At 42.1% G+C, this 15,696-nt stretch overlaps 1 protein-coding gene and 1 long non-coding RNA gene across 2 annotated transcripts in view; one reads left to right on the top strand and one right to left on the bottom strand.

Moving 5' to 3' along the window:
• The first annotated feature begins 197 nt into the window (after positions 1–197).
• Positions 198–7,911, top strand: LOC137341192 (uncharacterized). The gene is made up of 2 exons (XR_010966978.1): positions 198–2,056; positions 2,196–7,911. It is a non-coding gene; the product is annotated as an uncharacterized lncRNA (long non-coding RNA).
• Positions 5,505–15,696, bottom strand: part of si:dkey-256h2.1 (uncharacterized protein LOC337520 homolog) — a 209,246-nt gene continuing 199,054 nt past the window's right edge. Inside the window, exon 12 of the mRNA XM_068004185.1 lies at positions 5,505–8,084. Within this exon, the coding sequence (XP_067860286.1) occupies positions 7,965–8,084 (120 nt within the window). The 3' untranslated portion in view covers positions 5,505–7,964. The remainder of the gene's footprint in view (positions 8,085–15,696) is intronic.

Below are 15,696 nucleotides of genomic sequence, written 5' to 3'. Positions count from 1 at the left end.
CTGTATGCATCGATGGTTAGCAATTATCCCACTTACTTTTAGCACAACAAATTGTAAACAGGTGATCATAAACAGATTTTTACACTATTTCAGCAGGACAATCAAAACCAATTCAATGTTTTCTAATAAGAAAACCCTGAATATGCAACCAATTCTTGCGTAATTTTTGTGACAATTAATGCATGTTGAGCAATTTGTAAACTTGAAAAAAGTACGCAAAGAATCAGATTGGTTCAATTATATTATTATGCCATTGAACAATTGATTATGGTTGCAGTTTTCATCAGTATATTTCCTGTTATACTGGGCAGGAACTTGCCTATAAATGAAGTGTATGCACATTTAAATTTAGCTTAAATACTGGGGCTAAAATTAATTTTAAAACAAACTTAGTCATTATTGTAGCAAGTCTGCTGAAATGTAATTTAGATGGAAAACAAATGTGCAAATATCTTCAGTAATGCAGTGATTTTAATGCTACTGTCTGGAATAATCTAGGCTGGCACTTGAGCACAGCACTGAGGGGCTGCTGCACTGTCAGATGTCGTCTTTCATAAGCAGTTAAACTGAGGCCCCCATGGCCCTCTTGGGGACCCAATGTTCCCATGGCACTATTCGCAGAAGAGCAGGGGAGTTCTCCTGGTTTCCTGGTCAATATTTATCCCTTAGCCAACACCAAAAACAGATTATCTGGTCATTAATTTCAATGCTGTTTATGAGCCCTTGCTGTGCGCAGATTGGCTGCTGCGTTCCTTAGATTACAACAGTGACTATACTTCATTAGCTGTAAAGCACTTTAGGACTTCCTGGCATTGTGAAAGGCGCTATATATATTTTTTTCTTATGACAAAGGCATGATGACGGCTATCAGCAAAGTAGGTATTCATATGAAGGATTTGTTGTTGCTGGTCATAAACCAGCTGGACATAGAAGGAGAGGAACCCCTTTCATAGCATCATAATAGGTACAGCACAGGAGGACGCCATTTGGCCCATCATGCCTGTGCCGACTCTTTGAAAGAGCTATCCAATTAGTCCTATTCCCCTGTTCTTTCCCCATAGCCCTGTAAATGTTTCCCTTTCAAGTATTTATCCAGTTCCCTTTCGAAAGTTACTATTGAATCTGCTTTTTAATATTTTTTTATTTTTTAAATGGTGAGAAACTATTAAATGTTGGTGTCCAGAGAGACTTGGATGTCCTGGTATAAGAAACACAAAAAGTTAGCATGCAGGTACAGCAGGCAATTAGGAAAACAAATGGCATATTGGCCTTTATTGCAAGGGGGTTGGAGTACATGAGTAAGGAAGTCCTACTACAATTGTACAGGGCTTTGGTGAGACCTCACCTGGAGTACTGCATACAGTTTTGGCCTCCTTATCTAAGGAAGGATATACTTGCCTTAGAGATCGTGCAAGATGGTTCACTAGATTAATTCCTGGAATGAGTGGGTTGACCTATGAGGAGAGGTTGAGTAGAATGGACCTATACTCTCTGGAGTTTAGAAGAATGAGAAGTGATCTCATTAAAACATTTAAGATTCTGAGGGGGCTTGACAGGGTAGATGCTGAGAGGTTGTTTTCCCTGGCTGGAGAGTCTAGAACTAGGGGCCATAGTCTCAGGATAAGGGATCAGCCATTTAAGACTGAGATGAGGAGGAATTTCTTCACTTGGAGGGTTGTGAATCTTTGGAATTCTCTACCCCAGAGGGCTGTGAATGCTGAATCGTTCAGTATATTCAAGGCTGAGGTAGATAGGTTTTGCGACCCCTTACTCCCACTCACCCCAATCCTGACGTAACATTATGAATCTGTCTGATAGTCACCCTCTGATGCATCTCTTCCATTGGTAGCCTCACCCAAAGCAATGCATCCATTGGGTGACCACGTCACCGTCACTCATTCACACGTCTGTTCTTCCCTTGTAGGAGAAGACTGCGCAAAATGCACAGAAGAGGAGTAGGACTGGAGGGGACCACCACAAACAGTGCCCCCGACAGAAGCGAAGGAGGAGGCCTTGGAGCTGAGCCACCCGGTTGAATGCCTGGCTGTCAGAAATGGTGAGACTGGCAACCCACAAACGGCTGGTGACAGAACTTTAACATCCTTCACACACATCTTGAATTGACGTTATCAATGATTGATCTGTTACACACCTCAGTGCGATGATTCTTAATATTGCTTTATGTTCTCTTCCAGGGCCTTCAAGGATTGCTGAAGCACATGGAAGAGTGCGATTCCACAGGGGAGCTCCATTCCTCTGAGGGCACACCATCACATCATATCCGGCCATTTACCAGCGCAGATACTGGCACTCCACTGGGTCCTGTTAAGACAGTTAGGTTGTCACCTGGTGATTCACCACTCACAGGTGAGCACGAGCAGACACTGGTGGCAGGGGCAGCTGTGGAGAGTCCGTGTCAGTGGGCGCACTCCTCTCCAAGCTCTGCTCAGCTGGATGCGGCTGCTGAACCCCATGGGCCAGCATTAAGACTGAAAATGATAGAGGTACAGCTGTACCTTTGCGAGGTACTGGAAGACATGTCATGCATACTCTCCACAATAGCGGAGAGGATGGAGGATTCCACCTCCAGCATTAGTGGAATGGTGGCGCAAGTGTGGGAATGTTTACAATGGAGAGAATGGCAGCCTCCATTGAGCTTCAAGCACGGCTCACAAATTAGTCCATTCAGTCCATGACAATGGCCATGCGGACTCAGGATGCCTGAGAGTAGTGGTGACATTACCTGCGATGGGCAATGTTTGGCCACCAGGTCCTGCCCTGCATGAAGGAATGTGCAGATGTCTGCGATCACCTGGTGACTCGATCTGAGCCTGCATTGTCACTGCTCCTCAGAGAGGCTCAGGAAGTTCAGCCTCTACCTGCAGACCCTCTCACATGGGTAGTGCCTCCTGCGACCTCGGCCCCTCCATTGGTACCCTCTCTGCTCCTCTTCAGGTCCTTGTGGTGCACCATGAATGTCTTGTGCACCTGCAACTCCCAGAACTGCATGCCGTGCCTGCCACGGATGGTGATGTGTCTCCTCCTCGGATGTACTGTTAAATAAATGCATTGCGCCCCCCCCCCCCCTTCCAATCCTGATGTCAGTTTGAGAGGGTCCAAAATGTAGGTGAATATGTGTGAACACAAGAATTCTGAGTGTGAACTAAGAAATCTCAGTCTAACCACAAATAACTCCCAGCCAAAGGTTTATCTGAGAGAACTGATTGCCCTGTTGCAAAAACTCACCTTTTCTTCACATGTGTCAATCACTGATTTAAAGGTCCAAAAGAGGGCTGGCTACAACTCACCCTCATTTCCATGGCGTGTTTCAGAAGCCATGGTGGACATGTTCAGGAGCAGTTAAAATGACTTGTGTAGGTCAATACACAAAAAGTTAACAGGTTTAAGCACTTTAAGAACCTCAATTGGCCCTTTAAATATTGTCCCTTTAAATATTGTCCCACTTTCAGATTTCAGAAGCGCGCATGCACTCAAATGCGTCTGGGTCAAACCTGGAAGTAGGTGCGTTGGAGCCGGGTTGCGGTCCCGCTCTGAAAACAGAGAATTTTTACTCCCCACCTGCTCCCAACCCACCTGTTCTTGGGGGTTAAAATTTATCCCCATATGTTTTGATAAATATGGAGCTACCATCCTTGGAAGTATCTGACAAGAGGACAGAGATAAGCTTGCAGGTGCCATTATGTTTGTTATGGGAAGGCCTTTTCTTTAGGCATAACATTACGACAAAGGGTGTTAGAACCTACAGCAGAGCACTGGATGTCTCAATATGTTGCAAGAATGTATATAGTAGTAATTCTTCTAGGGTTTTTTATGGTTTGTTAAAATCATTCCACTTTGAATTTTGTAATTTCTGTTACTGTTCCAATATACTCCAAACTATTCTAGCCTCAGGAATCCAAAGAAACTTCTCTGGAGCTGTTACAAAGTGAGAGTTTTTGAGAAAAGGGTTGGGGGTACATAGAATCAGAATTTTACAGCACAGCAGGCGGTGATTCAGCCTATTGCATTTGTGCTGACTCTCTGAAGGAGCTATCCACTTAGTCCAATTCCCTGCCCTTTCCATGCATCCTTTTAAATTTTTGTTCTCAAATATTTATCCATTTCCCTGCTAAAAACATGACATCATAAAAAATATTGCAATACTTTCTGTGGGGTGGTGATGATTACATAAAAGAAGTACAGCAACATCAATCCAATACCAGTTTATTGTTACTTCATTCTCTCACCTATCCTTTTTCATCAGTTGACCCTGTTTGCAAAATCTACAAGGCTTTGGGTCAAACTCATCAATGAAATTACATTGTGCTGTCACACCAGCAGCTGCTGCTCCCTTGATTACTGCAGTAATGTTTTCATACTTGATAGATATGGTTTAAGTCATGGAGTCCCAAAAACAATGCCAATTTTATATCAACTGCAGTAAACTTACATGCAAGTTATTTGAAATGATCACACAGGCATAACTAGATGAAGACAAACCTTTTCAGACCTGATTAAAACTAAAAATAAGCTATTTTAGACTTTCCTTATGCCACAGAAATCATATATATCTGCAAATTGACACTCAGCTTGTTCCACTGTGTAAGTTCTGTGGACATTTGTTTATTCTCTGTGCAACATCAAATTCATAATAATAGGGTTTAATTTCCTCTGGTAGTGCACTGATTATTGCAGTCCCAAAAAATTCCTTTGTGCACTATTTCAGTATAGTCATTAGCCCACTTACTGGGTTGAAACTACATTAAAATAGTAGAGGAATTTTACATGAATGTGTTAATCAGTACACTATCAGAAACCCAAATGTTTCTAGTTTTCAATTTAAAAAAAATATCTTGCAGATCTTTTTTGGAAACAACATTTCTGTAAAATGTTCTAGAAAATGTTACTTCTTGTAGTATAGTGGCTGTCCACACACTAAATTTGCTGCCTTTGTTCAACTCCTTCTTTGGCCTATTTTACAAAAATAAAATAGCCAGTGCTCTTTCTAAATAACTCATACAACCTCTTATTATCCACTCTGATTAATACTTGTCCCAAGCAGCAGCATTCTATAAGCCCATTAAATCAGTTGAAATACACAAACAAGTCCTGAATGAATTGTGCTTCTAAATTCAGTCAGAATAGATCATTCCTTGATTTACTTTCCAACCACTAAAATTGAAAACACTGACCAAAACATTTATAAGAGTCGTAAATCAGGATTATCTGTATTACGATGTGTTATATGAAAAGCTGCACCAAAAAGTCTTATTAAAGAAAAAAATTAGAGAATGTGGTGCTATGAGCATCAATATTCCCCCATGACAAGCGTTACAGCAGGCCAGAGGTTACACTTGCTTTTCCACAGGAACGGGATCAAGCAAAAACTGAAGACAGTTACCTTCAGCAAGTCCCATGCATCTCCAAGTAATCCTTTAAACACAACCAGTTGTTTCACATGTATCACTGTTCATACCTGAATAACATCTGATGAGAGTCTAAAATTTTAGATGCAAATCATTTATTAGAATTTCATCATTAGTACATGTATGGAAGACTAGTAGGAAATCTAAAGTAGATCATTAAGGATGATTGAATACAAAATACTCAAATTCAACTCATAATTTTTTAAAAATCCCCACAAAGCTTTGTATGGTGTGCCCATTCTGTTATATATAACCATGCCAATTGTATATTGCATATGCAATCTTTTTCATAATTCAAAGCCTTCTGTCCTCAAAGCCTACAGCTCATGTTTGAAAGATTAACTGTTCAATTACCATTAATCAAAAACAGCTGTATAAACCATTAACGCGGAGTTTGGGTTTTACCCTACATGGCAACAAAGTACCAACTTTACAAAATTAACCTGGAAAAACCTATTTCCCGTTGTAAATGACAGGGACTATGAAAGTGTGACTGTGTAGCCTATAGTGCTACAGTGAATTACTGTAATCAGACAACCAAAATGAAAGATTTCAATACAGTAGTTTTAAAAGAGCAGGCAACATTAAAATTCTGAAGTTAAATTATTTTAAATAGAAATATTAGTATAATTTGTAGGGATATGTAACAGTAATTATGCTAAATAGACCCAAATAACTTGTGCATATAAAACAGCACTTTCTCTTCCAACTCAAAAGCTTCAATTTACTGTTTCAAACAGAGAATGCACTTTAATTTCCTGTTACAGTCAGCTAATGAAATTGCTGTATTTTGGTCAGATTCTTCACAGGTGGCTTATGGACACACTGGTAAAGGAGGGATGTTCAAGCCTTTTGTCTTTGTGAGTCATATAGGTTTGTACCACAGAACCTTGAGGGCCACACATAAAATTTAAATCCATATTTCTATTAATTTACAAATATCTCACGTTATTGATGCAAGCAGATCTGGATGAGCTGATTAAGGATTTATCAATGAATGAGGCAATAGCACTAAGAACAGCTCTTTCTAAACCTTCAGGCCTACTAAATTCAACCAGGACAAACCAGCAAATAAGAAATATAAACACAGAAAGGATATGCTGATAGGGTTAGATGAAATAGGAAGGGTGGAGGCTCATGTGGAGCATGAACGCCGGCATGGACCTGTTGGGCCAATTGGCCTGTTTCTGTGCTGTACATTCTATATAAATGAACTTTGAGGGTCCGATTCCTAGGGTTCAAGGCTGTGTGTGACCCACTAGCCATAATTTGGATACCACTATGGTAAGGTGCATGTGCCAGAAAAGTTTTCCAGCCTACTATCTGAATTTCATTGTGATAAAGTTCAGTGTAGTTTTAGTTACCCTGAGATTTCAAAAACTTCTCATCTGTGGAGTAATTTGGCTATACATCATTGAAACTGCAGCCATCTATTCTGAAGTGAATGCTCAGCTGTAAAACCCAAGACTTGCAGTTGCTAAGCAGCTGTCACAGGAAGACCCACTCTTATTGTGTACTAGCAGCTGTGCAATGCATTTGGGAGTTGTAGTCTGTAAGCCTTCAAGTTTAACCCAGCAGTCAGGATACAACTGACACATAACTTGAAAACAGGTAATTTGAACAGAAATATTATTTTTCCAATTACAATGTAGATAAAAACAGAAAACCAAACTAGCAAAATATTTTTAAAACAGTAACACTGAAACATTTCATCGCAGCACACAAACTGGGGCGTAAAATAAGAGAATAGAAACATAATGCAAAAAAATGTGAATTCTCACGGTGCTACTTTATGGTAAGCAGTCAGACTTAATGGCAGTGGTGATCTAATTAACAGAGAAGGTATATTAGTTTGCTGAGCAGTGTGAAGAGGCAGGTCTATTGGGCAGCCTTATTTTTGGTAGCCAGCTTTCACTTTTATTTAGGCCTTTTATGCAATGAACAAATCAATACACACCCCACTGTCATTGTAATGTATGTGGATACATAACAGCAAAGTTTAGCAGTATTTTTACAAATCATAAGGATTAGAAAGTGAGGAAACATCTAGTTTTTTAAAAAAAGTAATACTGTCATACAATGCATGGAGTAAAATAAAATCCAACTCAGGCTGAAACAATTGTATGTATTCTGACTTCATCTATTACAAGAGTAGAAGAAAAGTTTGATAACCAGGATTAAAAATTACCTGTAGAAAAGGTTGCTCTTTGACTAAGCTTAAGCTTCCCTGTGGCAGATCTGGTCAATTTTGATTCTGCATGCTAATGCTCTTCTATGTAAAAATGAGGCTGAAAATAGCCACTTAAGTTATGAAATAGTGCCCTATGAAGCAGCCCCTGAGTGACATTCAGATATGCATTCTAGATCTTTCTGACAGTGATTGTTAAAGTCAGCAGCATTAACAAACATGCCAGTCGAATACAGACAGCAACATTTAGCCAACAGATTGTTATCTCAGTAATAAACTTCCAGTGTTTGGAGCAAACTGCTTCTGAGTTATTGTTAATTTCAAGTCCTGGTTAGCAATGATTTGAGATTTCACTTGTAGAATACAAGGTAGGAATACATTATAATTTCTCCAGGGTTCCGTTTCGGGTTTGGATCCTTGCCATTAAACCAGCCAAAATACAAGATGCTGTTTATCTCATCCATGTTCACCTGGGTGGGAGGAAGGAGATCAAAATGAGTTAATAAAGGTTTTACTGAAAGGATACAACACAAAGCTCAACCTCTTCAAATTAAAAAAAGTCTTCAACCCCGTTTTGGCTCTCTGCTGCTTTTACGTGAAGTACACAAGATCTGTACCTTTCTGATATCCCCAGTATTTTGTTTATATTTTTGAACAATCCACTACTTCACACCATACTCTTCAGATAAATGGTTGATTTTTATTAGTTATTTAAGTCTTAATGAATTTCCCCCACCTACCCAAACACACTGGGAGCATGATGGCATAACACATTACTCTTACCATGACTGTAAAATAAATATCCCTCTATATTGTCCCAACAATGGAGCTTAGCCATAACCTCAATAGTAACTCTTATTCCACCAGTGTGACATTTCCCACACAAGACCTCTTGTAGCCTTTCAGTGAGACTGCTATTTATTGCTAAATTATAGGAAGTTGTAAGTTGTGGACTTATGCCCACTAGAAAATGGGCTGAAGCTAATCAAACTCATTTATCTCAGGAGCAGTTGTTAGAGAAAGGAGATTTCAGCCAAACCAACATTACCAACTTCTAACCTAGCTATCTCTCCCATTTTCTTTTGTTTCCCTTATCCATCGTCCACTTCATTCCCCCCATTTTTGAGTTATTTTTATTCTTTTGTGTGCCTTACTTTGCTATTTTCACACCCCTTTTGTCCTGTAATTAGCTTTTCCCTGCCCAACCGAGATGATCTTTATGGCCCTGATTTTCCACATCTGGCAAAAATGAGTTTAAATTGACCTAAGGCACAGACTCACCTATGCCAGCAATTTATGGGGCAGGCTGTGCTGATTTTCCAAAGGAAGGCCCTGCCTCTAACATCAATAACTTCCCTAGACTGCCTGGCTTGTAATACACCTGTAAACAATTTTACAACACCAAGTTATAGTCCAGCAATTTTATTTTAAATTCACAAGCTTTCGGAGGCTTCCTCCTTCGTCAGGTGAACGATGTGAAAATGAAATCCTGACTGGGGAGCACAGAATCTAGCAAAGCAAAGCAACAGCTCTTAAATAGCTACATCTTGCCATCAAAGGGCAAGTTCAGGTGGTGACAGCAGAAAAGTTGCCTACTTATTCACAATGGTACAGTGGAGAGATTTGAGCAACACAAACATTTTGATGTTGAAGGATTGGAGGTCCTTGCTGTAGGAGCTGCACCAAAGGAGGGTGGTCAGTGTAGCCAGTTCTTTAGTGCATCTTCTGCAGCAGGATCTCAAACCCGTCAACATCAAAAGCAGCAGTGCTCCTCAGCATAGCTCAAATTTCTTGTTCAGCCCTTCAACCATGGCACAAACCGAAGTTGGGAACTCCCAGCACCTGTAGGACATACCATTTAAAGTATTATACGACCATTGCTCTTTTGCACACACCCGTGCATTGTGCCAAAGCTACAAGCACACTTTTCTTGAAGTTGGAGTTGAGAAACAGCAATCAGATGCTGAGGCCTCTATGCCCAGGTTCTCGTCTCAGTTCAGTAAGAACCTCCAAAAAAACAAAATTAGTGGATCTTCCAGCAAAACTAACGGATGGAGCGAAATGCAGCAAAATGTAACAAAAAATGAAAGACACCAAAATTATTGGGTTGGGGGAGGGTGTAAATTGAATGTTTATCTTGCATGGGGGAAAGGGGGAGGAAAAGGGTAAAATTTGAAGTGGAAGATCCCAGGGGCTGCCCCTTTGCACCCTTAGGAATATTCCAAAAAGTTTGCTAGCCATTTTTCTTTGCCAACTTTCTGAGCCTCGGCAGTGTGCCACTCCGAATTAAACCACCTCATCAAGTGATTGCCTTTGTTGAGCTTCTACAGGCGCAGACCATCCATGATAAATAATAAAATGATATCGTCCCTGAATTTTTGGTGCAGGGTCAATGGGAAGTCGATAGAGGGAAGTCTCGCCTGCTACACTTATGGGGACAGGGCAGGAGCCCAGCAATTTTGGGCCCAAAAACTTTTACCAACAATTAAAACTTTCACCTCATTTAAGAAGCCTGCTTGAACAAGCCAAGTGCCAGGACTTCCATGTGCTCGAGGGCAATTAGGGATGGGCAATAAATGCCGGCCTTGCCAGCGACGCCCACATCCCGTGAACGAATAAAAAAAAAATATATGGGCCAGGTGCATGATGTAGGTGAAGCTTTGCCCAAAGTCAGAACATTCAGCATGGGGCCATTTTCATTTCTCTTTTCAGATACTGATTGACCTCGTGTTTATTTCCAGCATTTTCTGTTTTTGTTTCAGATTTAGAGCATTTGCAGCAATGCATTTTCTTTTAATCTCTTAAGGCTAAAGATGGTAGGAAGGTATGATGTCCAGCAACATAAAACACAAGTCAGCAAAATCTAACCTTAATGTACAATTACATTCTGTCCATTTGTGTTTTCAAAGATAGACTTTAAGAGATTGGCCTAGAAATTGCTTGTCGCTGCACCTGTTTTATAGGCATAAAACGCACAACTAAGCATCTAATTTGGAGGCTGGCATGCGCCGCAAATTCCGTGCCAGAACTGCGCCACCCACCATATTAGTGAAGGCAGAAAAAGAGGCGTCTAGGGCCCGTGCCTGAAACAGGCGTTAGGACCTTTGCATATGCAAAGAAAGGCCTAATGCCTATTTCAGATGCCCTACCCAGAATTGGTCTGCCCTGAACGCTACCGGCGCTGGATCAGCTGCGTTAGGAAAACCAGGTCTACATACAGTCGAACCCATCTAGTTCACTAATGCCCTTTAGGGAAGGAAACCTGCCGTCCTTACCCGGTCTGGCCTATATGTGACTCCAGACCCACAGCAATGTGGTTGATTCTTAACTGCCCTCTGAAATGGCCTAGCAAGCCACTCAGTTGTAAAATCTTGCTAAAAAAAAGTCACAATAAGAATAAAACCGGACGGACCACCCGGCATCAGACCACTAGGCACCGGACACGACAAAGGCAAACCAAGTCCAGTCGACCCTGCAAGGTCCTCCTTACTAACATCTGGGGACTTGTGCCAAAATTGAGAGAGCTGTCCCACAGACGAGTCAAGCAACAGCCTGACATAGCCATACTCACAGAATCATACCTTTCAGCCAACATCCCAGACTCTTCCATCACCATCGCTGGATATGTCCTGTCCCACCGGCAGGACAGACCCACCAGAGGTGGCGGTACAGTGATATACAGTCAGGAGGGAGTGGCCCTGGGAGTCCTCAACATTGACTCTGGACCCCATGAAATCTCATGGCATCAGGTCAAACATGGGCAAGGAAACCTCCTGCTGATTACCACCTACCGTCCTCCCTCAGCTGATGAATCAGTCCTCCATGTTTACCACCACTTGGCAGAAGCACTGAGGGTAGCAAGGGCACAGAATGTACTCTGGGTGGGGGACGTCAATGTCCATCACCAAGAGTGGCTCGGTAGCACCACAACTGACCAAGCTGGCCGAGTCCTAAAGGACATAGCTGCTAGACTGGGTCTGTGGCAGGTGGTGAGCGAATCAACACGAGGGAAAAACTTACTTGACCTCGTCCTCACCAATCTACCTGTCGCAGATGCATCTGTCCATGACAATATTGGTAGGAGTGACCACCACACAGTCCTTGTGGAGATGAAGTCCCGTCTTCGCACTGAGGACACCATCCAACGTGTTGTGTGGCACTATCACCATGCTAAATGGGATAGATTCAGAACAGATCTAGCAGCTCAAAACTGGGCACCCATGAGGCGCTGTGGGCCATCAGCAGCAGCAGAATTGTATTCCAGCACAATCTGTAACCTCATGGCCCGGCATATTCCTCACTCTACCATTACCAACAAGCCAGGGGATCAACCCTGGTTCAATGAGGAGTGTAGAACAGCATGCCAGGAGCAGCACCAGGCGTACCTAAACATGAGGTGCCAACCTGGTGAAGCTACAACTCAGGACTACATGCATGTTAAACAGTGGAAGCAACATGCTACAGACAGAGCTAAGCGAATCCACAACCGACGGATCAGATCAAAGCTCTGCAGTCTTGCCACATCCAGTCATGAATGGTGGTGGACAATTAAACAACTAACGGGAGGAAGAGGCTCTGTAAACATCCCCATCCTCAATGATGGCGGAGTCCAGCAGCTGAGTGCAAAAGACAAGGCCGAAGTGTTTGCAACCATCTTCTCCCAGAAGTGCCGAGTGGATAATCCATCTCGGCCGCCTCCCAATATCCCCACCATCACAGAAGCCAGTCCTCAGCCAATTCGATTGACTCCACATGATATCAAGAAACGGCTGAGTGCACTGGATACAGCAAAGACTATGGGCCCTGACAACATCCCAGCTGTAGTGCTGAAGACTTGTGCTCCAGAATTGGCGCTTCTAGCCAAGCTGTTCTAGTACAGCTACAACACTGGCATCTACCAGACAATGTGGAAAATTGCCCAGGTATGTCCTGTCCACAAAAAATAGGACAAATCCAATCCGGCCAATTACCGCCCCATCAGTCTGCTCTCAATCATCAGCAAAGTGATGGAAGGTGTCGTCGACAGGGCTATCAAGCGGCACTTACTCACCAATAACCTGCTCACCGATGCTCAGTTTGGGTTCCGCCAGGACCACTCGGCTCCAGACCTCATTGCAGCCTTAGTCCAAACATGGACAAAAGAGCTGAATTCCAGAGGTGAGGTGAGAGGGACTGCCCTTGACACCAAGGCAGCATTTGACCGAGTGTGGCACCAAGGAGCCCTAGTAAAATTGAAATCAATGGGAATCAGGGGGAAAACTCTCCAGTGGCTGGAGTCATACCTAGCACAAAGGAAGATGGTAGTGGTTGTTGGTGGCCAATCATCTCAGCCCCAGGACATTGCTGCAGGAGTTCCTCAAGGCAGTGTCCTAGGCCCAACCATCTTCAGCTGCTTCATCAATGACCTTCCCTCCGTCATAAGGCCAGAAATGGGGATGTTCGCTGATGATTGCACAGTGTTCAGTTCCATTCGCAACCCCTCAGATAATGAAGCAGTCCGAGCCCGCATGCAGCAAGACCTGGACAACATCTAGGCTTGGGCTGATAAGTGGCAAGTAACATTCGCGCCAGACAAGTGCCAGGCAATGACCATCTCCAACAAGAGAGAGTCTAACCACCTCCCCTTGACATTCAACGGCATTACCATCACCGAATCCCCCACCATCAACATCCTGTGGGTCACCATTGACCAGAAACTTAACTGGACCAGCCATATAAATACTGTGGCTACAAGAGCAGGTCAGAGACTGGGTATTCAGCGGCGAGTGACTCACCTCCTGACTCCCCAAAGCCTTTCCACCATCTACAAGGCACAAGTCAGGAGTGTGATGGAATACTCTCCACTTGCCTGGATGAGTGCTGCTCCAACAACATTCAAGAACTCGACACTATCCAGGACAAAGCAGCCCGCTTGATTGGCACCCCATCCACCACCCTAAACATTCACTCCCTTCACCACCGGCGCACAGTGGCTGCAGTATATACCATCCACAGGATGCAATGCAGCAACTCGGCAAGGCTTCTTCGACAGCACCTTCCAAACCCGCCACCTCTACCACCTAGAATGACAAGAGCAGCAGGTACATGGGAACAACTCCACCTGCACGTTCCCCTCCAAGTCACACACCATCCCGACTTGGAAATATATCGCCGTTCCTTCATCATCACTGGGTCAAAATCCTGGAACTCCCTTCCTAACAGCACTGTGGGAGAACCTTCACCACATGGACTGCAGCAGTTCAAGAAGGTGGCTCACCACCACCTTCTCAAGGGCAATTAGGGATGGGCAATAAATGCCAGCCTCGCCAGCGATGCCCACATCCCATGAACGAATAAAAAAATAACGTTTAAATTAACAACTGTTCTTAATCTGTCATAACATTGATTTTACAGGAATAGCTTTTAGTATTATGTCGATTTTAAATATCTATATTCCTGATATAATTCTTAAACCTGAACAGCACTAATAGATTTCATCCCTTGAGAATATATAATCAAGCCATTCTTTAACTTAACTCTGTTTTATTTCTATCAATTTCATCTTGAACTGCCACCAGGTATAATTTTAATTCTAGATTTCCATTGTGGAAAAAGACAATTCGTGACATTATAAGGACCAGCGATCGTTACAGAGTAATTTATTTTAATGCACACTGCAAGAACTGTAACCTAAAATGCCTCCATTACAAAAAATGCTTTCAGTCATTTGACATCACTTAGAACCTCTGTACATACCCAGCAATTTCTCCTTATTGCAAAGCAGCCAATCCATTTTAAAAGGTCTAACAAGATCCAATGCTGTAGCCTAAAACCATACATAATGCACATATGTACCAATGGACTAAAGGAATTAATTCAATCAGAGTTTTACAAAAATTCAATTTATCAATCATCACTGCAAGATACAATTATTTCTGCACGACACATGTGTTTTGATATTGTTAAAAAGACATATTTTACTAATAGCTTTTGATAAAAGAAAACAGATAATGCAATAAAAACCTGAACAACTTATGAAAAAGGCTTTTGTTTTTGACATTTAATAGAAATGTGAACAGTACGGAAAAGGATTACGTGGAGCATTTATTCAGTGCATATATAATTTTGTATTGCAACACAGAACAAGTTTCTTCAGGATATGAGTTCCATCATACTTTCTGAAATGCAGAACTAGTATTTGTTGAGGAAATATATAGCTTGATTTGTTAAATTGTTAAAACTGTACTCCTAGAAAACAGAGATCGAGGTCATGTTGGTTCTGGTAATTGGCAGTTAGCCTGAGATTGAGGAAAATTTAAAGATGGGCAGAACCTCAGCAACACTGATTATAATATCACTATATCTGTTATTATAATTTGAATAGGGACAGGAATGAATACATCAGATTTCAGAAAAACTGATTTTAATGAAATAGCGAGGATAAATCATGGAAAAATAGCAAAGGAAAAAGACCAAACAGAGAAGATGCAAAACTAAATTAGGTGAATCTAGGGACAATGTCCTGTAGTGGTGTTGTCCAGTAGAAATTGCTGACCAGCCACAACTGTGGCTATGGCAACAATGTTTTAGCCACAGGCACTAATTTTAGTAGAAAATACCTTGCATACACTCACAATACAGCTAAATGTGCTTCACATGTATATTTACTTGATAAACATCTACATCAGTTAGTAACCAAGGAAGTAAAGCACTCACAATGATCAAAAAACACTCGCACACTCTGCTTTTTGTCTTAACATTTTACGAATAAATGCACAAAAAGGTTGAAGTACACATGCGTACACCGTGCGAATATGAATAAGTATTGAGATCACATGTCCAACGACAGTGTCTAGTACTCATTTTTATTTACTAATCAGAATCGCTATTAGCCACATCTGGATTCCCAATTAACACATGTGGCTAGTGGCTAATATATTAGACAACACTGCTGTGGTGTACAGGTATACAGGCAATGTATGGAGTTGGGAGGCATAATTGGACACTAGTCACCCAGCATTCTGCCTGGAATGTGTAATTTAATCCAGTCAGTGACAGTCAGGCTGGAGGCAGGCAGTGCTCCCTTCAAGCAGTGGTGGACAA

This window comes from Heptranchias perlo, chromosome 2 (assembly GCF_035084215.1).
Source record: "Heptranchias perlo isolate sHepPer1 chromosome 2, sHepPer1.hap1, whole genome shotgun sequence".
Taxonomy (NCBI): Eukaryota; Metazoa; Chordata; class Chondrichthyes; order Hexanchiformes; family Hexanchidae; genus Heptranchias; species Heptranchias perlo.
Note: the sequence above shows the minus strand (reverse complement) of the source record. Positions and strands in the feature narration are given on the sequence as shown.